This window comes from Contarinia nasturtii, unplaced genomic scaffold (genome assembly GCF_009176525.2).
Source record: "Contarinia nasturtii isolate CC-2019 unplaced genomic scaffold, AAFC_CNas_1.1 Cnas_scaffold_1964, whole genome shotgun sequence".
Taxonomy (NCBI): domain Eukaryota; kingdom Metazoa; phylum Arthropoda; class Insecta; order Diptera; family Cecidomyiidae; genus Contarinia; species Contarinia nasturtii.
Genome location: NW_022199294.1, coordinates 1,048,508 through 1,072,722, shown reverse-complemented (window position 1 = coordinate 1,072,722; position 24,215 = coordinate 1,048,508). Strand labels below are relative to the sequence as shown.

Here is a 24,215-nt window from a genome sequence, read left to right as displayed (position 1 = left end):
ATCTGTAAACCAAATTGACGTCAGGCACGTAACGAAAGTTACACAAAAGCGATGCGATAATAGAAGAAAACGAATAATATGATAAAAGTGTAAACATTTCAATTTTGAATAAATAAATATCCGAAAATATCAACACAAGCCTTTGTTTATCCATTTTTTTGTCTTCTGTTTAAATGAATCAAAGACTCAGGAGAAAAAGACTCATTCATTGCTAAAAAAAAGTACCCAACCGATAAGAAGTGTTAGATAAAATATTCGTTGCAATTCAAATAATTTTGAGTGCGAGAATATTCCAAATTGGATTATGGTTAAGTATTCAGCTGTACAAGTAGTCTCTGTTGGTGTATTTCCATTGGAAGAAATGTCAAATGTATCTGACATTTGGAATAGTTTCCCGCTCAGTAATTTCGCGGAGCACCAAAACGCATATTTCCAACGAATCAAGCATTTTTAAGGGTTTGTTTTACATTTACTGCATAGAAATTCTCAAAACTCTCTCTCAGTCAGAGTCTATTGCAAAAATATTGTGAACATTTCAAAATAAATGTAATTTATTGCATTTAAAAACGAATTCAATTCAAATGAATATTGTGTACGCTGAATGGCGCTGTCAGTGGCTTGTGTTAAATATGATATGACGTTCAGTGTCGAATCAAAGATGGCATCCATTTGATGTACACTATACTAGCATTAAATAGGATTTATTATTTTTTTGAAATTTTCACAATCTCATTCGAAACGATTTGTATTATTAGTTTTAATTTATTTCAATTAAAGGTAGAGGAGAAAACATCGATTGGTGTGTTTTTTTAGACTTAGACCGATTTCAACTAGCGACAAATAGTTTGGCGTGAAAACAAATTGCAGTAAATAAAAAAACGAAAGAAAGAAAGAAAAGTGCACCGCATTCTGTAAAAGTATCTATTTGCTAACAAGAAGAAATAAATGTATTCGAATTAGACATTGGCGAATATTGGCTATTGCATTTTAGCATCATGATTGTACAAGAACCCGTGCAGGTAATGTGTAATTCGAAATTAAACCAAATATGTGCATCAATAAATTGCATTTTGTTTTTTGTTGTATGTAATTCAAAGATTTTCGTAATACGATGTGTCGAAACGAACAAAAGACCATGGCGACAAAATCGATTTTATATGACGAACAAACGAAACACAACAAAAAATCATTGTTTGCGCAATTTTAATCAAAACTATTTATTTTTATTTTGTGATTAATATTACAGGCAGCCATCTGGCATTGTTTGAATAATTATGCATTTCGGGACGCAACCTTTCTCGCAGAACGACTATGTGCTGAAAGTAAGTTGAAAGGTCATTTATTTTGCTGCTAAATTAATTACCCATTCCCGTTCAATTTTCACTAATTGGGTTTTTTCCCTTTGGATAATGTATGTTGACCTGTTTATTTGATTTCATCTCTTTTTTTTTTCAGTTGAAACCGATGAAAGCATTTTCACATTGGCTACTTGTTATTATCGATCAAATCAAATTCATCAAGCGTATTGGCTGCTCAATAAAAAGAAAACCAAAGCTGCTAAATGTAGATATTTATATGCAAAATGTGCATTCGAGTTGAAAAAGTGAGTAAATGGATGTTTCATGTATTCATATGTTGTTGGGATTTGCGTCATATTTTTGGCTATTGATCGAATTTTAACCGAAAATTAAATCAACAAAATGTGATACATCAAAATGTCACTTAAATGATTTCCAAATGTCAATTACATGCAAACTATAAATGTTTATTATTATTATGTTTTTGTTCAATTAGGTACAACGTTGTCGAGGTTGCTTTGACACGTGAGTCTAACGTCGAAATCGAACATTTGGATCGTATTGTTGACGATTTTGCCGACATCGCAAGCTTTGCATTGCAATTATTGGCAAAATTGTGTTCAGTGACGGACCGTCATCAGATTGCTGCTCATGCCAACCGTCGTGCGCTTAAATTGAATCCATTTTTATGGACACCGTTCGTTAGTTTGTGCAATCATGGTCATAAGCCAGTGCCCAATGAAATCTATAAATTTGATAATATCGAAACCTTTCATACGTGCCAGGAGAATTTCAATTGGAATAGTTCGTTCATATTTCTTGGCGCCGGTGATTCCACTGATGTAAGCCTCTCAGAATCAGACGATTCGAGTAGATCGTACAGTATTTATACAACACCAATTATGGATCAGAATGTTTTCAATGCAAATGATCGAATCATTAGTTCGTTAAATACATCATGCACGACTACCGTGGGTAATGTAACCGCATCGGAGAGTTTGAATGACAGTTCAGTGGCTGGTGCAACACCATTTCGACGCCAATTTAGATATTTATCGAATATAAGTCCGTCAACGCCAAGTTTTGGATGGCTACCGGCCAATAGTCCCGTCGAAAATACAAATACAAGAAATAGTAAAATGATATCGCCGACGTTTCAACAACAACAACAGCAGCAGCAACAACAACAAATGCTATCTGAAACCAACGAACAAAATAAATACAATCGAAAAAATTTGCGAAGTAACGTTACAAATTCTGGTAATCGTAAAGAGGCTCCGTTACAAATAAGTAAACCAGTTTTTATGCAAACTGGCAACACAACACCACGAACACAGAACACACTTGGCGCACAAAATGTGCGTCGCAGTTCACGCCTATTCACAAGTAATTCAGTTAAGGAGAATAGTAAAAATCCGATGGGAAATAAATTTGCGGCGCCAAGATCACCGCCACGTAAAAATAAACAGCGTCTCACCACAAAAATGAATCTATCCAATTCAGCCCTAAATGAAATCAACGCAGAGAAACCACAAAAACAAATATCCGATTTGGACAAAGAGAAAATTGAAACAATCACATCGACTGGTAATATTATTTGCATTATTCTTCTTCGATTATTTTAAATTAATTGTATTCTTTTCTTTTGTGATTCTCCCCCCAGGTAATATTATGAATACAAAAACCGTGAACAATACACAAAATGTGGCGAAACAAATTCTAATAATGCGAAAACAAAGTGCTGAAGGTCTGATGTCATTGATGCGCATATTAGCCGATGGTTATCTTCAAATGTCACAATTCAATTGTATTGAAGCAATCGAAGCGTTCAATAGCATTCCATATCATCATTTAATGTCGACGGGAGTGCAAAGTATGATTGCCAAAGCGTATCACGAGAAACATGACTATAAAATGGCTGCCCAGATATTCATGGAAATTCATCGAAAAGAACCGAATCGCCTTGAAATGATGGAAATTTATAGTACGGTATTGTGGCATTTGCAACGTGAAGTTGAACTGTCAGCATTGGCACAAGACTTGAAAGCACAAGATTATCTATCACCAATAACTTGGTGTGTGCTGGGTAACTGCTTTTCATTGCAAAAAGAACACGAATCGGCCACCAAATGTTTTGAACGTGCCGTTCAAGTTGATCCCGATTTCACCTATAGTTATACATTACTTGGCCATGAATTAATCATCACCGAAGAACTTGACAAAGCAATGTCTTGCTTCCGAACCGCTATTGTTAAAGATCCACGTCACTATAATGCATGGTATGGCATGGCTTCCATTTATTCAAAACAAGAGCGTCATCATTTGGCCGAATATCATTTTAAGGAAGCGCTTAAAATCAATCCCAAATGGTCGGTCATGATGGTGCACATCGCTGTCACACAATTCAATTTAAATAAAACCGAACAAGCGTTGGAAACATTAAATGCAGCCATTGCTATCGATCCGAATAATCCATTGTGTAAATTTCATCGTGGTTCGATTTATTTCCAGTGCGGACGTTATGTGGATGCACTCAAAGAGCTCGAACAATTGAAGCACACTGTGCCAAAGGAATCAGTTGTATTTTATATTGTAGGAAAAATTCATAAAAAAATGGGCAACGTCGATTTGTCATTGATGAACTATAGCTGGGCAACCGATTTAGATCCGAAAGGGGCAAACAATCAAGTGAAAGAAGCATTTGATGGACAAAATAATTCAACAATGCCATTATTAACGCCAGATGCACACGAAGCCGCTTCCGACCGAAGTGACGATTCAACACAATTGCGAGGTGGCGAAGACGGCGACGAACCAAGCCTGTTAAATAATGATGATTTCTAAAATTAAATCGATTTCCACACCAACATCTCAACACCAACAGCAACAACAGATAATTAATGCGACGAAACAATAGGGAGCGCAAAACAAAATAGAATATAACAATATACAGATATTTTAGTCGATTTCGCAGTTTCTTGTTTAAAACTGAATGTACATGAATTTAATCAAATGATAATTGAAATAGAGATAAGAAAATGGAGCATGAAAAAGAAGTTAAGTACGGAAAAAAAATTTAGAGACAAAGTACGCTTAGTTGATAACAAAAGAAAATCGAACATAAAATGGTAAACACTTGATGGAAATTTCATTGAAGTTTCAAAAACTTTATAATAAATGTGATTCAGAACTCACTACGAAGTACACATGCAAAATAGGAATAAGGATGGTTCACTTTTTCTTTCTCTGTTGTTTTCTAAGTGGATTTTTTCTTTCAAAGACTTTGTTGTGCATTCGATAAGCAGAACGTTCAGCAGTTAGACCCAAAGCCGATATGTAAAATAGGAACAAAATAAAACGGAAAAAAAAGAAATATATCGAAAGCTAAATTAAAATACTTACAAAAAAACACAGTTTACTCGTGTTTCATTTTCAGCGCTTTTTTCCATCTGCAAAATCTTTTCTATTACAGGATAAAAATGACACATTCTCAATTATTTTTGGTAGTTTATTTGGATTTTTATTATATAGCATTGGCATAGGTAAAACATCATACACTTTCTTTTTTTAAATATTTACAAAGAAGACATGAACTTTTAACCATAAAAAGTAATTTACCGCAAAAAAATGTGTCTCAAAAAACTTTGGCCTGAAACTAAAATTGATGATTTTCAACCAAAATGGACATTTTTATCATTTTTTTTCACCAATATTTTTTTCCAGTAAAAAAAAAATGACAAATTGTTCACCTTTGATCTGGGGATCAAAAATTTCCAAATTCAGGTAGACATTTCTACAGTGGCATTTCTCATTAGTGTAAAATTTGCATCTGCCTGGTTTTTTTAAATTTTCCTCTTTACACCTGAATACAAGGAATAGAAACGAGAGATCATCTTACATAAAACTAAACTATAATCTGCTATTCATAATAGGTAGACGTTTGTTTGTAAATATAATATCTTTTAAATTTCGTGAGCATAAAATTCATATCGTATTAAATTCATATTATGAAAATCAACAACTAATTATTTTCGAAATTTAAACGATTGTTTTTCCTTGACCTGGATTACAAAGAACCATATGTTAAATAATAAAAATGGATAAATAACAATGGCAAAAACAATTTTTGTTTATTACAGGCAATCTGTCTTTTTGTCTTCCAAATAAATATGATATAATAAAATATTTTTTTGGGTTTTCAAATATTGAACATCATTTTGTTTCTTCTCTTTTAATTTCATTTTTTTAAACGTAATAAAACATTGTTTTTTTTTGTCGTGAGTTACCTGCAAAGAATTTCATTTATTTTCTCTGGCCATATCAATAAAAATACTTTTAGGCTGTTTGATCTAGTTTGGTAACTACATTTTTTTGGTACGTTTAGCATTTTGTTACTAGAATAACATTCAATATGTGATTTGAAACTTTTATGTGTGTTTGTGTATGTGGAATCTCTTGATAAAATCGGGTTGAATTGCTTTATGGATTTAGAAACAAATCACTAATTATGCTTTTCTTGCTGTGTAATGCATTCTACACAGCATTCGATTTCAGATTTATTTGGTTTTGTTTCTGTTTTTATTTGTGGCAACAACCATTTAACACCTATTAGAAGCACATTCAATGCTAACATTTACATGGTGTATTCAGCGTCTCCTACTGTTTGAACGCAAAGAATCCGGTGGGCTCCCATTCGGATAGGTCGGATGGTCCAAAGCTTTCATCCAAAAACCAATCAACTGTTTTGTACAAATGTAATAAGGCTCCTTTCATGTAATGACCTTCGTTTGTGTAGATCTGGAAGAAGAGTTTTTTTTTTGCATATTGTATGACGATAAAAACTATTTTACAAACCTGATGTCTAAAGCCAATGAATTCTTTTGTGAGGGAGTTGGTCAGTATTAGGGAATGTTGTTCGTGAACTAATGTGTCAGCCGTGCCATGGATTAAGAGAAAATTGCGACTATCAATGTTTCCAACTTTTGTCGAGAGATCCGAATCTTGAATGGCACGTTGATATTCGAAGCCAGATGGCATATAACGTTCCGTGAAATAAGAATCTGAGAAAAGACGAAGAAAAATGAAAATGTGATTTTATGACTTATCGATAAATGGGAAATTCTACTTACTGTGGTAAGCAAATGAAACAATTGGGTTGACAGCAAAAGCACATTGAAGAATGCGTTGCGAATCTTCAGCCAAAATCATTGTGGCTGCATATCCACCGTAGCCCCAACCATACGCACATATTCTTGTCGGATCAATGAATTTCAAATTGTCACGCAAATATTTGAGCACACCCAATTGGTCCTCAATTTCCACCGAACCAAGATTATTCTTAATGGCTGATCGAAGAAGTTCCCCTTGACAAGCGGTGCCTCGAGCATCAATTTGCGCAACAATCATTCCCCTTTGACTGCTCACATACCAATTCCAATCCACTTTGAATTCTTCCGAAACAAGCTGAGAACCGGGCGACGAATCGCTGAAATTTATAAAAAAAAAAGAATACAATATTGGTTGAACAATTTGAATTAGGTAATATGAAGTAATTACACATGCAAAATCAATGGAAAAGCGATTTCTTCGTCCTCCTTCATTCCAGGTGGTAAGAAAAGTCGAACTTGTGCCAGAAAACCATGTCGAATTTCAACGCTAAATGTTCGCACTTGGGGTGCGGCCACTTCGCGTATACGTTTCCGAAGTGCATCGCCGCCATTCAAAAGTGCAACCTTTGTATTTGTAGCTGTCTCCACCAAATAGGTTGATGGTGTGTCGGGTCCCAAGCATTCCTGAACATAGTGGCTGAAATTTTTGCTGAAATAGATTTTGTTGAATAGACAATTGTTTGGAATACGATTGCCATCGTCGTCATCATCCTCCATAATATCGGGTAACATATCAAGTAGCGATGTCATATTTTTCTCGCCATCACTCGAAAACAAATCGTTTGGTGTAAACGATTGTGCAGTTTCACCAACTGGTTGAACATTTTTGATCGGTTGTAATTTTAAATTATTTGTTTTGCACGTCAAACACATTGGCTGTGATGCCACTAGATAAATTCGATTCATATTTTGTGTTACATTCAATTTCAAACTGATATTATAAAGATGACGTTGTCCAGGTTTGTTTGGTGGTGTGGCCATAAAATAGACGATTTGGTTACCGATTTCATTTTTCTCATCCCAACCAACGATTTCAGTAACTTCATAGCGTCCCATGGTCAACGGTATCGTTCGCATATCCGTAGTCGAAATGAATACTAAATGTCTGAAATATCCATTTTCACCATCACGTACGGGCAATCTCTTCAACATACCATGCGTTGGCCCAAGTTCTGACAGATATTTAAATTCATATGCGTCCAGCTCCGATTCAAATGTGTTTTTCGTTTTGTTTTCAACAAAGTTCGAATGTCGAAAATATGCTTCGGTTCGCGAAAAGATTGTTTTATCGTTTGGAAGCACAAATCCATTGTCAACAATTGATTCATTGAACACCTCACGGCATCGGAATGTGGGCGCACGACACAAAACGGTCGATGTACTCGTTTGATTGCGATTGGTGAATGTAATTGAAATATCAGTGGCCGAAATCCAGACCATTTGACCGACATAGTTGTCATCGCCAGCAAGTGGTGAAATGATTGTTATCTGATTGATGAATTTTAAAACTGTCAAATCAACAATGTGCACCGTTACATTTGGATTCTTCGTTTGAGCCTTTGGATAGCGAATCGACTTAATTTCCGGATATTTTAAATCGTCCCGCAAATATGAATATCTAATGGAATGAATCGATATTAAGACATGGACATATGTGGGCTGACAAAACAGAACTTACTTATACTCATTAACTGCAGTGTCATTGAATGATAAATAGGACAGATATGCGCCATCGGTGGAGAATGCAACTGTGTCGCTTATCAAATCGGGTATATGAGAATAGAACCAATCCGCAACGCCATTGTAGATTGTACCTGTTTTACCGGTATGTGTTATCCGACACACCAGATCACTCTCAACCTTTGGTTTGTAATACAAATCATTATCGTACACAAACGCAATTGCCTGTGATGGATTACTCGTGCTGCTTTCCACTTTCGGGGCCCATGTGGCATGCTGTAACTTTGGCACATTTCTTTCAGCCACTTTTGGTGTTAATGGGAATTTGTTTCGTGTATTTACTTCGTAAATATAATGTCTGCGAGAAACAAATTGGAATAAAAGGGTGGATAATTAAATTTTTGAATTTTCATCAATATAAATAGATTATACTCACTTAGCACCATCATCATCGATATCTGCTATGAGCACTACGAAATTTAAATCGGGCGATACTAAAAATCTCTCAGCATTTAATTGTCTCTGTTTTCCAAGGGGAGAAAATGTTTATTTTTAATGTTCAAACGTCATCTGATTAAAAGTTCATAAATGTTAAAGGGGCACTCTACTTACAAATGTGGCATTTGTCATTAGAATTCTAGTTGACAAATTGTTTGTGCTAAGTATGGAAAGCCCTCCGGTGGGGTCTCTGTAAACAAGCTCATAATCTAAAAATAAACCATTAACCGATTACAAATCAAATGTCATTGGGATAAAATATGTATTGCGATGATTCCATTTATCTACATCAAAACAAAATTCGGCTTACCACTTATCCAGCTTCCGTTGAACGCTTTCCATTTTAATGTATTCTCATTTATATCTCCTAACGTAAGTCGCCTACCCTTTACTCGTGAACCCTCATCCTCTGCGTGAATAAATATTCATATTTCAGAAGTTTTCATACATGTATATGGCACGGGAATTGAATGAAAAGTGTATTTATTACCTGGCGATAGCAATACTATCGAAAACACAATTAGTCCCAAAACGGCCGCTATAACCAGCAATGCAATAAAAATACCACGCCAATTTCGTTGACTTGGCGACGATGCGACCAACTCCTGAAAATATACATATAGAGACAAATTTGCAACGCATTAATTTTGCTTTTCATTCAAAGGAGGTGCGAAAGAAAAAGTGACATTTAATGAAAAAAAAAAAACAATTGCGAAATTGTTCGTAAAAGGAAAAATAGAGAAAAGAAATTTGTGTTGTATGTGCTGTGTCATCCATTTTCGGTTACTGCGAACGATTATTTCGAATGACACAAAAACTGATGTATTCACCTCATCTCCACCTTTTGGTTGCAAAGTTACTTTTTTCGTGGGCGTTGTAACTAAGGGTTGTTGTGGTTCATTCCTTGCATTTGGATTTTGATTCGGACTTGGATTCGGTTTCATGTTTATAACCTTTTTTTCTCACTTCTTCACTCAAGTCGAGATAGTGACTATTTCTAGTCGTTGGATTTTATGTGGCTTCTACAACTAACGCTGAGATGTGAAAGAGACGATAAAATTAGGAATTCGAGTTCGGAACATGCGACTTTTGCGACAAAAATGGAAACACATTTATGGCTTTTTGAAAATGGTTCAATTTGCTTTTCTAATAACAATTCACTTGCATCGATTTAAAGTATTAAAGGGTGATTTAAATTTAATTCGTTGCGGAAATTTATTCAGGAAATGAATATTATTTTCACTTTCATTCGGTTCATTTGACTCTTCAAATTGGCGTGGCAACCAAATAACGAACTTGACCGCAAGTCACGCGATGAAAATTGCACACTCTTAACAGTTTCACGCTATGTTCGTTAGCATGATTCCAAGTTTCCAAGACTCAACGCAAAGGCATTAAAAATGCATGTGTTTGCACAATAAAGTAATTTATTTGTTTGAACATTAATAATAATGCCATGCTATATATTATTATATATTAATATATGCTGAGCGAAGTATACTCCTTATAAGGAGAGTGTTTTTGATTTGATAAAGAATTTATATGCCGCCTGAATTGAGTATGTGCAAATTTGATTTTGGTCAAAATATTCATTGCAAGCACCAAGTCTTAAGACAAAGCCTTGTAGTTGGAACCTTCATAAAACAAAATTAATCGATGCATAACTGTAAATAAGCATCCCCATGGATGGCCCAAAACAAATAAATATCCTAATCTACCCATTTTGGACTTGGCATAGCTTTTGCACCCCAAATTTATTATTTATTGGCATCATGGTATGTTCTTTTCTAACGAAAAAAAAGAAAGACTGTCTCTAAATGAAAGACTCTTCGAAAGGAAGTGAACACAATACCATAATTCAATATTATAGTCAATCAATCAAATTACTGCGAAAACTGTATTGAATTTCATTTTCGAGTGTCTAGCTGTCTAGTCATCGATCTTTCCGATATGAATTGCACCCGTATCGCTCAAATTATAAAAAACATCCTGAAAATGAGTAATGTAACCGTGCTGAGTATATATATTTTAAAATGACGCCGTTATAACTGTGTTTGCCATATAAACAAATGGGTCGGAAATAGTTTGATGTTCATATGAAATTGTGTGTGAAATATAAAATAAGTATCGAACCAAAATGCGTATGTTTACCTCAATAAATTGAAACTGTTTATATCTGTGGTGTAATTTATTATGGTTTGTATGTTTGAAAGTGCATAATCCGCATAATAATAACCTTATCAATATTTTCGGTTAGCAAATATTTCCCGAGACGGTAAACCAATAAAAAATTTATACGATAATTCCGAAACATTGTTATATCGCCACATCCTCATTATAGTATATGAGTATTCCATTGCCAGTATGGTAAAGCAAAAGTGAGCGTATTAGTTGACAATAAAAAAGAAAATCTCGCATAAATCTTTATTGATGCATCGACTCTGTTCCGGCGGGTTTATGTATCAAACATTCACTTATTTTCCTTAATTGAATATTACAGTATCCTCTATGCATTACAAATTACATCTACATCAGTCATATTAATAGAGACTTATCGAATACGTAACAGACTCCTAACGATGTAAATCAATACAACTTGAATCGACTTGAAGGTTAGAAATCTCAAACATTTTTATGATTTTTTCAAATCTACACTAAAATGTAAAACAATTGAAACCATTTTCAAAATGTCTGCACAGACATATTTGCCGTTTATATCGCAACCAAATCACTTTTACATCTCACCGATGTGAATTTGTGACGCAGCCGGAGTATACGATGGTAAAACGTGATTTATACGCGTAGTGAACGAATTGTTTATAATGGAATGAGTGCTACTTTTTCTATGTCAGCGAATGGTTACACGGAAACAATAATACATGGAGTATGTGCACATCTAGTACATGACGACGTGGTTAAATAGTGTAAAACTGTCCTTTTCACCTCTCCCCCGATTTAACTTTTACAATGTATATGCGAAGAACAACACACAACATATATATGTATTATATATATTTGTTTCATCCGTAACATACACACAGTCGTCTCACAGATTAATGAGTTCTTTTTTTGTTTGTTTGTTCGACTCTCGAAATACCACAGGCAAATAGTGTCGACATTCGCGCTACTTTCTATTACAAACACTTTGTCTTCGTATTCTCTGTTATTTTTTCTAGTTTTATTTGCTTAAAGCTTTTTTTATCATTCAAAAGAGCATGTTCTGCGCTCGCCTTCAAAATATTTTTTTTGACGCTTCAAAAGCTTATTATATCATCTATTGTCGAATAAAACAAGAGAAGAAAGCGAAATTCATCTCAATTCATCAATATGGATGAATGTATATGAGCGCATAACACATCATGCTTTTCGCTTGCTCTCGCACAAATAATCATATACGTTTCCACACACTACAAGGCATTTACGCGCTTCTCGCTCTTCTGCGACTCTGTATCATAACACTGTGTTCCACGAATTTTTTTCCAACCACACACCAAAATTTGATGCTCTCAAATAAAGAATACCACCAAATCAAACGGCCACGAATGTATCAATGAACTTTCCAAAAAAGAACTAATGAGAACTGAGATGGTACTTTCGATGTGGTTAGTTTTATAGCTTCACTTTAATTAGGTTTAGATATTTTTTTTTTTTTTTTTTTTCAATTAAAGAACGTGCGATGAGAAAGAAAAACAAGAACGATTCACACGATGAAAATGCTCTGCATTGCTACGATGTGCACACTGGAACCGTCGTCAAGTTTTCCATGTTATTTGTACATGTGTAAAGCATCCATTCTATCGAGCGCAATACCGATTAAGGGTGGGGTAAACACTTTCCGCGCAGATGTCACAACGCCATCGTGCGGTCAAATAGAGACAACACATCATGGAAAAAGCAGGAAAAGCTTGAGCATGGTACTTGATTTTTTGGGGTGGCAAGTTTGTTTGGTGCAAAACTTGGAAAAATATATAGACTTTAATACCATACTTTCGCCGATTTAGATTTAACCGTAAGGATGATTGATTTTAGAAGACATAACACTTTAGTGAGGAAAGCACGTTGTATATAACGTTAAGGAGATATTTAGATCTAAGCAAGCGAATCAACGTGTATGGCTTAACACTAAGGAAAAAATCAAATATATGACAATGTCAAAATCAACGAGAAGAATAAATAGATTGTAGCGACCTATTTCCTCAAATAGAAAATCAAAAGTTGAAATCCATTAACATGGTTTGTGAGTGTTGTTTTCTCAAACAAAATCGATTAGGCTTAATTCACGCCATTAACCGTTTTAAGTAAGTGAACCTTTTCATTAGATCCGATGTGGTTTTCCTTTTGGAAAACTCAAGAAGTCAAAAGTTTTCGATGTTTGGTGTTTGTTCGACATGAATATGCCAGCACGCAAGCCACTTGGTTGATCGAGTCAATATACAAGAATGGAATTATAAATTCACCAGCCGTTTACTGTTTCGCAAATGAATTGCTTGCCTTCGGCACGCAAAATGCGCACAAATAACAATAAGGTGAGCAACCATATCGTTGTTCTATTTTCCCCGTGCGTTCATTTCGTATTCTCTTGAACCTTAACAATTTACTGCGTCAAAACAAAAAAAAAACTTTATTACATATTATAAACGAAGATGCGGAGATTCTAGTATGAAAGATATAGCATTTCCGCACATAGAAAAAGCGTTCCGTTCAAAAAAGATAAGCGTGAAATTGTGTGTGTGCTTTTTATAGCAGATGGAAAACATATTCTGCATGCAAAATCCATGTCGCTCAACTAAGATATTGTACAACATGTTTTTTTTTGTTTGGAAAAGAAGAGAAGAAGAAGAAAAAAATTGTGTAGTAAAGAAAATTGTGGATTTTAAGATAAAGGTGCTTCGAATGCAGATCGAAACTAGATTGTAATTTTAACTCATGCATAACGGGTTCACACAATTGGCATTGGATTGAGCTAAATTCCAGTAAAAGTAATCCAATTTACCAAGATAACGAGAGAATGGAAAGGAAACGATAGAGCGATGGCACCGCACAGACTACAAAGTTGTGCAGAAGACATGCCATGAAATAAATTTGAAAATTTTTTCAACTTTAAATCTTCAAAATGACAAATGTGTCATGCCATTTATGGTTCCACATTTTCAATTGCAATTGCGTTGGAATTGTTTCGTATTCTATTTTGTCAATTTTTTCGGTTGATGTCAACGCAGAACCGAAATTCGATAACTTTCAATTATGATGATTCGAACAGGGAATTTGAGTAGTGAATGTCGGAAGCAACCAACATGTTTTTTTTTTCCTTCGAGTGTTTTTCTTACTTGTATACTTGAACGTAGCAAAAACACAAATATCATCCACAGCGCAAATACATAAATCGTCATCTGGCGCTGGGAAACATCACTTTGTTGACATGCACAAAAAATGAATGTTGAATGTTTACATTTGAAGTTAGCGGTCGAATGTTTGTACATTAAAAAGTGTCACGCAAAACTCTTCGTTACAAAATTGATGTTCAAACAAAGAAATAAACTTTGGAATAATGTGGTTTGCCATGTCTCAAGGGAGATTCGTCGACGAAAAATGATTGTGACCAAGTTTTCCGTGTTTGTAAAAACTTCTCTCAATTGCACTCGTGCAGATAACAATATGTGATGACAAACAAAACAAAAAAGGAAAACGGTATGGTCTGAAGCCAATGGAATGCATATTTTCAATGGAGATAATACGCATAAATGTCGACCGAAAGCCATAAAATGTCATCTCTATTTACCGACTGAAACGACCTTCGTCAATGGAATCTATTTGTTTATGCGGAAGATTTTTTTCGCGATTTTATATTTTTATGTTATCTATATATCGTTTTATCAACAGGTGAAAAATGTATTCCGCACAACTGATCTTTTATTTCCGTTTTTACTTTTTTCAGCAATAACAATAAACATTGCAGTAATAAATAGTTTATATTTTTTTGCTACAGTCATGAAATGGTCGCGTTAGTAATAGTGTCATACTGTCACCACACCATATAAATTTAATTTTGTTGCATTGTTCTCAATTGGTTGAAGGAGCCAGGCGAGTGAAAATTTCGGAATAAAAAAAATTGGTCGTATTTTATGTGACGATAAAATGGCATTTATTATATGTGCATATTTTGTTGGATGAATATTCAGTGTGAAAGCAATTACAGATGCAAAGCCAAAAGAGCATTGTTTTACAAAACGCGCAAATATATTATTATTCAATTTATCACTGTTTTTATGGAATTAGTTCTACCCTTTTGCCATTCATTGAATTCACACTTCGCTTCAAGCAGATGACGACGGAATTCAAGCAAACGGAATATGAACACATTCAAGGATAACATTGTTCTATTTAAAATAGCATGAATTTGCATTTGTTCATCTCTGGTTTGGCAATTTATAGAAATAATTACAATCTATATTCATAACAGTGAAATTAAATACAAAACTCAAGAAACTGTTACAATATCGGAACAATAGTTGTTTTTTGCTTTCTCCCTCTCTTATAAATTCTTTTGGTCGGTTTTGTTTATTGGTGCATATACTGTTTGCAATTGGAAATTATGTTGAAATTACCCAGAAACAAAATAAAACCATAACAGATGGTAACTTATCGAAATGACTTTTGATTTTTATATTGCTTTTAGGTGAATATGAACTACATCGTCATTGCAGTAGTTTGATGCGCATGAAAAAGAGCGAATTTCAATCGGTTTTTGGCGAAAAGTTTCGACAGCAATTTCCGTCGGAGTGTGCAGTAGTCCTTTGCGCTCGAATGTGTGTACATTTATTATTTAGAATGTTGATAGTTGGTGAAAAGATTGTGGCATGTATTAGATTTGGATTCTACTAATTACTTTGATACACTTTGATAATGTTGTTTTTCACACAAAACCCATTATTATTGGCTGCCCCTCAACTGATGTCGTCCGTTGTCCAGCAAACAGCATAATTTTTGCCATCACATGCAACAAAAACTATACAAGCAACCACAAGAAACACACACATTATCATAGATAGAAAATCTCTGTTCTGAATCAGTCTCCGAAAATATAATTACATTAAAATATCAAACAACATATTCGCTGGCAATTTGTAAATTACTTTGCATTAATTACATTCGCTTCAATATTGCGAGAAGATCATTCTCGAAAATTATTCTATCGAATAAAAGGTCAAAATTACGCCCGAAAACCGACACTTCGCATAACATTTGCGTAATACAACGATTTGGTTTATAAACAGCAAAATTAATGTGTCTCGTTAACAATGCCTGAGATGGAAATCTATTCTCGAACATTTTCGAATGCTTGACGCGTAGCTTGGTTGAATTGTTTGTTAGTCTGAATTCATAACTGCATTCCGGCTTAACAACTTTCACGAGATTAAGATCTCTCTATCTAGTGCCATCATATTTGAATTCACTGGTGGTTTGCATACTGATTTCGGCGCTGAGATTGACGATGCTGTTGATGATGATTTCATTCCACTTTTCTCCCAATTTTCTTTTTCTTCTTTGAATTTAAAAAAAAAATACATTTTGAATCACATAACATCGTTGCCACCGCCTGAATACTTGAAGGCACTCACTTACACACACAAGAATTTTATGCGAAATGCTCTTTATAATTGGAATTCCCTGAAGTTGGCAACGACATTTCAAAAGAACGACAGCGGATCATGTTTCGTTTGAATTGCGAAATGGCACAAACACACATTCATTCACGACTTCGCCAACAAATAAATTTTCCAATGTCTATAGACAGACAGAATTTACAATTACCTCAATTTGATCTTTTTTACTCATAGACCCTGTATGGCCCGTACTTTGTACAGAATTCATCTTGTTGAACTAGTTGAATTTTTGAAGGTTTATTTTACGATAAAATGTGAATGCTTTTCTATATATTGCGCGCGAATGCTGCAGGAAAAACGTCGATCTATAGCATAAAAATAATGTATGGGTTTTCTTTTCTATCTTTTTTCAATTGAGCACAATAGAATAGAATATAAGTATGGCTGAGTTAACGTTGGTGTTTCTGTTATTTCTGGTGTAATTTCGATTGGAATTCACATGAATTTCCGCAGTGTCTTCATTTCTCTACACATACACATATATATATATAATTGTAACTGGGCTCGTTTCATATAATTTTTCATTTTTCTCTCTCTATTTTAATTTGTACGTGCTTTGCTTCGATAAAAAAAAAAAAAACAAAAAAAACTCACACTGAGCACAGTAACCAAGAGCGAATACACTGTCACTTTGAAATATTTAGGCACATATTACTTAACATAAGCACATTCTTGCAATTCTCTTAATCTAACTAATTGAATTAACGCAGAAACTTTGATATATGTTTTAACCACGATATGAGGAGAAAAGTCCAAGAACGAAATAGTTAACGTATTTTAGTATACTATGTTATTTGGAATGCAAATTTTCAGTTGGGATGTAAATTCTTTAACGATGAAATTCGACAAGTTTAACAATTATTATGAGTTTTATTGGGGACTTTTTTCCCGTCAACTTTTCGATTAAATCATGGGATGTCCCTTTTTTATCTCGCGGAGCAAAGAACTTTTAGTATTATTTTTTCAAGACAACAAATAGACAGAAGTTAACAACTACACTATGTAGAATGATTTGTGGATGAAATTTGATAGCGTCAAATGTGAAACAATGCTAAACGCATCATTCGATAACGTTAACAGATTGAGAATTTGAAATTTCATATGCACACTCCCGAAAATTTACGAAACAAACGAGAAACGCGCACGGAATAAACAGACGTCCGTTCAATGTAACGACTACATGATTACTGAGCACTTTCTGCAATGTGGAAAATTGCCTACACTCGATTGTCACTCATTCGAATAAAATCTGCAGTTTGTCGCTTGAGCGGTAAAATCATCGCTGTGAATACCATCATTTGGCACCACAAGACTGCCTTTCATACTCCACAAAATGTTCACTCAACGCGTTTTTATCCAATTTCTCTCTGCTTTTTCGGTGAGCTTTTTCTCGGATAAACTTACTCCCAGAAAACTCGTGAGGCGGAAACATAATTAAACGACGTGAAAATGATTGCTTTCTTACTTTTGAATTTCGAAATCGGTTGCGGTGCGTATGGAAGAAAGAAGATTAAAGAAATACTTATTTATTACACCCACTCAGTTTAATAACTTTTCTGAATTGGCCCCCTTTCAAATCAAATCCATGCATCTTTTTTTCAGCAGTTGGTGTTCAAACTCAATGTTATGCGGTCGATTATATACGCAACAATTTTGTAAAGCATTCTCGATTGCAATGTTTACAAGGTGGAATCCCTTTTCGTTTTTTTTTTGTTGAAATGTTGCGAATTCGATAAATGCGCAAAAAGTTTGTTGGCTGTATTTAATCGAACCTTGTAAACATATGATTTCAATCCCCATATCGAGTATGCTGTTAACGCGATTGATTTGTAAACAACTTTTTGTGGTTGCTTCACTTAATTCGCATATTCTTTTGATAGGATTCATGCTTGAAATTAAAATGAAAAGTCTAATTAAGTTGAAGTGAAATGAGAGTGGAAAAAACACCCCCGTCGTACGTTGGTGTATTTGTGTCTCAATTTTTTTTGCGGATCTAACAAAGGAAATGAGTTAATATGGTACGGAAACCTTATCTAGCTACACATTCAAAACCAAGAGAGTTTAACTCGTGATTTATTACCTTATGGCCTTATGTTCGTTTATATTCATATTAATTCGAAAGCGTTATCATAGCCACTCGGAAGTGAATGTGGTGGAAAAAAGCACAGCTTACACATTCACTGAGCACGTTATGCCCTCCCCCACTTTAATAACTTTTGAAAATGGACTCTCTCTCGCTTCCAGGTTAATTTATTCTGAGGTTTGGCATCCGGATGAAGCGCATATTTTGTGCGATTTTTCTCATTTTTGTAATGAAAATTCATCGAACGTTGAAATAACTACACGGCGTGTGAAAGGTCGGGCTCATTGTACTCTAAATATGTTGTGTTTTTAACGACTAGCGTCTTGGGAATACGTCATTATGGTCATATCATAATATTTCGAGGAAAAAAAACACTCGGAAATCTCCGAAACTCACCTTAGTACGTCCAAGCAATAGCGCATCCATCTCACTTTCTGGAAGCGGATTTTGAGCACCACTTATGACCGAAACAGTGACCGTGGTAGATCCACCATCAGCCATATTGGCACACTATTCAAAGTGTTGAATTGGATGTCGAATATCAACAAATGCTCCGACCATGAAATTATGCACATTTTATTATTCAATTATGTTCTTTCCACATCGTCATGATTCTATCGGTTATCGACATTCACTACTAATGTAAACAAAAAAAGTTTTTTCACTTATTTCCGCGGAGTAAGAGAAAGCAAAGAAGACGAAGATTTTTTTCCTCTCAGTTCGTTTGGAAAGTTTAATAAGATGAGAACGAAGAGCTTAGGAAGCGATATTAACTCAATTCGGATGTAACGAATTAAATCGCATCACTATAAATTGCACGCAATCACTTGAATGTCTGTCATATATTCTACTTATAATCGGATGATGATCACTGGTTTTATTCGTTTGCTTTAAAAGTTATTCTACACGTAAAATGATACTAAATTAAAAGTGTTTATAGATATGTTTGGACCCAATGGTTTTTGATGTCGAAAATTCGCAAAGCATATAACTTGTATTGCCGATAATAATACTAAAAGTAAACAGACGAAAAAAAAGAGAAATCTGCTGTCAATCAGTATAAAGCCGATGTTTTCACAACACACAGATGTCGCATGGTATAAAATGTGGTTTGGGGGTGAAATGCGAAAAAACCGAGAGCTGCTTGATTAATGACAAGCATTAATGTCGAGATATATCTTAAAAATGTGTCGAACAATTCACAACTGGAACACATATTCCCGTCACCTCATTTCCGGATGCGATTACTTCTCCAATTACACTGGTGTACACACAATATTTGATTCGACACAAAAACTTTAAATTCAAACACACTTTTCAAAGTTTCGCAAGGCATAAAGAAATTCTCGAATTTCATATCAGCCGACATAGAGTTGGTCAAAAGTCGAACCACACGAAAAATACTCGCTCACACAAAGAGTGAGTTTCCATCAAATTTTATTATTTAAAGGATTTCTTTGCAACAATCTGTGACGAGTTGGGCGAACACTTGGGAATTCTATCCATTTCAAACTAAAAATAACACAAAAGCGCACACACACACCCCGATAAAACGGGTGAACCGAATTATTTCATTGTATTTTGGACTTGGGGCGAGTCAATTGACAGCGAGTAAATATCATAAACTGATAAATATTGATGAAATTATGCCATGTCTATTCAATAAATAATCCAGCGGTTTCTTTGAATGAAAATGAAGTATAACCCAGAAGCAGTTTTTTAAGTAATTGCATTACCGAATAACCTTGGCACACTCAAGCCTTCCGTCTTTCGCTATCATCGTTGAAACAATATAAAAGTGAAAAAGTTGTTCGCATTGCAAAAAGAACCGTACAAAGTGGCACTGATGTACACAAAAGTACGAACAGTAAGTGACGATGAAGAAAGTGATTTTTGAGATCGGATTGAAATATTTTCTTTGAATCTTGTTTGCTCTTTCTCATATGAGAGTATGATGTTTTTCTCATGGTTTACTAAATTATGTTTGGCCATCCATCACATTCGGTTCATTGTTGCGCGCATTTCAAAACAAACTCGTCGAATGTGTGTGCGGTTGGTCATGCACGTGAATTTGTTCATTGCAAACGGGACAATGTGTGGTGCATGTGAAAATGCTATGTTTCAAAAAGTAATGTGTCAACCAAGGTTTCACACTCATTTGGTGAAAATGCCGCAGCAATTTATGTGGTTTTAACTTGAGTGGTTGCTGCTGATGTTGTTCGATTTTTGTGATTTAATATATCGTAGCTAAAGAGAATTTCACGCATTCCAGTCAAGTTCTCAAGCACTTTATTTTAATTCAATGTAATAACCGTTATGTTATGCGTTAAACATTCTGAATATTTAATCATATTTCAATTATGATTGTTCTTGTTACTAGCTCTTCTCAAATTCCGATGAATTTCATTATTTCGATATAACATTAATGCTTGCCATTAATACGTGCTCTCAAACGCCTATCCCCATTGTTCAAAACCACAACAGCAAAAACGCACTTAAAGAAAGAATCACACAATACACAAACACATACGCAAAGTTATTTCTTTGAAAATATTTTCAATTAATCTTCGCGCACATTAGAAGAAAATTTTCAAAACAAAAAACTTCAGACACAGGTAGTACAAAAAAAACTGATTCCGTCGAAGAAAATAAACAAACACAACAACTCTTCTCTTTTCTACATTTTATCGAAGCCAAAAAGGAATGAAGAGAAATCATAAAAAGAAAATATTTCACGTTTAAAAGCGAAAAGAAAATGTGATTTATGTTTATCGTGAAAAATGATGTTAGAGCGTTAAGAACGAGAAGCGATTGAAAAATTAAAAGAGAAAATAATAATTCTGGATTGTTGTTATGTGTTGCTTGACATCTGCTTTGCGACTATCTCATTAAACAGTTGTGATGGAATATTTTTGTATGGTTTTCGCTCTCAGTAACAGTTATCAGTGCCGATGGAGAAAATGTCGGGGAAAATGTGTTTACTCTCTTCTATTTGCCATTGATAACACATTTTCAGATTGAGGGGAATTTGTTTTCAGTAAAAGTCTCGATCCATCCTCGAACTCTCGAACGAGATACATTTCGAGATTGTCGAGACCATATTTATCGTTTTCCCTGCTATACTCCAAATGATAAAATATGAGTTGCGCATTGCAGAAGAGTTCATCGAGTGGGTGGTGATGAACATTTGCACTAGCAGGAAACTGGTAAAATGAACTTTTTCCCCGTCTTTTTTAGTGGGTGGTGATGGTTCTTGTCTATTACTCCAGACGTAGCAACAATGCTATACATCTCATGTTTTCAGCCAATATTCAAAGAATATGCATGCAAACGCTCACCTTACCAGATTACCAATTAGCGATAAGTTTGTAATTCAATTTTAAATAATCGCCCGTTACCTCGCTCAACACTCACACACAAACACACAATATTTATCAAATAAGGTGAAAGAGATGATTTTACTTACTTCAATGGTAATATGATCACGATGTTTTATGTGCTGCGCCGTATTTGAGTCAATGTGTGTTGTCTGCATTGTCGCCTGTTTATGTTTCTTTTATGGTTTTAGTTTTCGATTCAATTGAACCGGTGGCACAAATTTGAATAAAAATCAGACTTATTTCGTTCAGATTGATCCTATTTGATCCTGAAATTGGTCGAATTTTTCAATACATGCGCATTTTTCTGGTTGCGTTTTTTTTATTCATTCGTTGTATCACTTTTTTTCGATATATCCTTTGTGTTTACTTTTTTCAACTTGTACATATACTTTTTTACGCTGATGCTACTAAGTTGTAATTCAATTTCACAAAACTTTTTTTGGATAGAAACGACGTCAGAATTTCTTCGGTTAAAACTTAAGACTAACGAGAGAATATAGATTTCTTTTGGCGGAGGGAAAAATCTATCTACTGGAACCACAAATTTTCGAATTGAACGGCGAAAACGCCTTTTACTATTACACGCACTGAATTTGATTGGTGTATTTGGCTATAATTTGTCCATTCACTTGAATTACATTTTCTTCGAAAAGCTAATTTTTTCGATGTTTTTTTTTCTTCTTATCTCATTTCGATTTAACAACCACTGACCATTACACTAATCTGCAATAATGATTTGTTGCTTAAGAGTATCGCTTTCGAAGAATATAACGAGAACTTGTCTTTCATGTACACACGCAGCACTTTCGATAATGCATGAGACCGCAGTGTGGTTTGCGAGCATTTAACGTTTCTCACTAAACAAAAAAAAACGGACGGTATTTCTGCCACGAAACCGTTTCTCATTCGAACGACACGAACTGTTTGTATTCGAACTGTATTTGGATTTTCGAGAGAGCAAGAGGACACACCAAATTGACGAGCGTAGCAGTTTTAACGTTATACGGAATCGACTGTTGAAGACGAACTGAGGACGATACTGGGATTTAGTGTGACGCTGAGTCAACAATTCTCACTCGGTTCACTCTGCTGGATACTGTACACAGCTCTCTATTCGATGCCATGACATTTACGGGAGAGACAGAATATAAAATTATTGTTCGTACTTAGAGATACAACAGCAACAGCAGCAGAAACAGCAACAGCAGTCACTTTTTTGCTTTGCAGATGGAAAATGTTGACATGCACGCACCACGAAGTATGTGTGCGTGTGTGTGAGATTGGACTCTACATTTGCTAAACACTTGGCATACTTCAGCAATACTGACGACGATGTGATGCCATCACAGTCAAAACAAAACCATCAACAGTCAATGCGATATTTTTGAAGGCATCACTTGGCATATTCGTTGGTTTTAGTAGCTCCCTGTTGGTTTTGGTAATGATAGATCCCCATAATAATACATAAGGCATTCTGTGATTGTAAGTTTTTACGATGCAAACTCTATTCCTTGACCACATCACTTCAAATGCGCCAAACAATAAGAAACATTTTTATAGATTTCCAACTGCGTTTATCTGTTACGAAAATGCAAAAAAGGATCCGAAATTGACGCCTGATTTTCATCACTTCGCTCAAGTGATTCGTCATGTAATTGAATTCAGTGAAATGAATAGATGCCAATCTCAGTCGTACCGCGATAAACAAAAAGACCATCCCAATGCGACGATATTAGTTTGTTGTACAAATGTGTAAATAGCGGTGCTCGTTGATTCTTTTGTTCTGGCTCCAATTGTGTGAAACGTATGGCGTCAGATGATATATATTAGGCGACAGAATTGTGGAAAATTTAATTTAAAGCTTTTTTAACCACTTTCTAGTGTTCTAGCTACGACTGCTCGAACGCCATCTATAACCCGATGGAAACAGAAGAAAACCTGCAAGAAACTTACCAAAGAAGCTTTATCGAGAAGATTGGACTTTTCACCACGGTATTTCCTCATTTTCGAAAAACCAGTCGCGAAATTCCACTTTTTATTCAGCAACTTGATTGGCTCCTTTTTAGGTTTTTTTATATAAATCATATAAATATCAATAATAAATAAAACCATATCACAACTATGTTTAGGTTAAGATTAATTGATTTTGGCTTCGCAAAAGTTAAGTATACACATACCTTTCACGATCATTGTGCGATGAATACACGAAAATCAAAGCTTTTAGATTAAGAAAAGATCCATTTGAATAGTTTCATTGATAATTCATCAGAATGAAAGTATTTGTAATATAATGATATAATACAGTAGGAATTCAATTAATTGTAACATATTTTGACTGTTATTCTTTTACAAGAGCTTCAGTCAATAAAGGTTGCCAGGCAACCGCAAACTATGTTGCCTCAACGTAACTAGTAGTTACTAACTACGTGGGAGTCAATATTTCC

At 34.8% G+C, this 24,215-nt stretch overlaps 2 protein-coding genes across 11 annotated transcripts in view; one reads left to right on the top strand and one right to left on the bottom strand.

The window, feature by feature from the left end:
- The window catches only part of LOC116347562 (cell division cycle protein 27 homolog), a 5,899-nt gene extending 1,193 nt beyond the window's left edge, over positions 1–4,706 (top strand). For 3 of the 6 annotated variants that reach the window (XM_031778207.1, XM_031778208.1, XM_031778206.1), the window contains 4 exons: positions 1,247–1,322; positions 1,456–1,603; positions 1,795–2,885; positions 2,962–4,706. In XM_031778207.1, coding sequence (XP_031634067.1) covers positions 1,247–1,322; positions 1,456–1,603; positions 1,795–2,885; positions 2,962–4,142 — 2,496 coding nt within the window. In that variant the 3' untranslated portion in view covers positions 4,143–4,706. The other 3 variants (XM_031778204.1, XM_031778205.1, XM_031778203.1) reach the window with 3 other exon arrangements.
- Positions 4,707–5,073: 367 nt separating this feature from the next.
- LOC116347543 (inactive dipeptidyl peptidase 10) lies at positions 5,074–22,761 on the bottom strand. 5 transcript variants are annotated; one of them, XM_031778159.1, is made up of 11 exons: positions 11,390–12,376; positions 9,475–9,678; positions 9,135–9,249; positions 8,955–9,053; positions 8,759–8,853; positions 8,583–8,668; positions 8,145–8,504; positions 6,855–8,084; positions 6,428–6,783; positions 6,153–6,358; positions 5,074–6,095 (listed from the first exon to the last, which is right to left on the bottom strand). In XM_031778159.1, exons 2-11 carry the CDS (start codon positions 9,586–9,588, stop codon positions 5,955–5,957), a joined length of 2,802 nt encoding a protein of 933 aa, XP_031634019.1. In that variant the 5' UTR covers positions 9,589–9,678; positions 11,390–12,376; the 3' UTR covers positions 5,074–5,954. The 5 variants fall into 5 exon arrangements, with proteins under 5 accessions (XP_031634019.1, XP_031634022.1, XP_031634021.1 ...); XM_031778162.1 differs by lacking the exons at positions 9,475–9,678; positions 11,390–12,376 and adding an exon at positions 21,858–22,761; XM_031778161.1 differs by lacking the exons at positions 9,475–9,678; positions 11,390–12,376 and adding an exon at positions 18,788–19,792.
- Between the last annotated feature and the right edge of the window lie 1,454 nt (positions 22,762–24,215).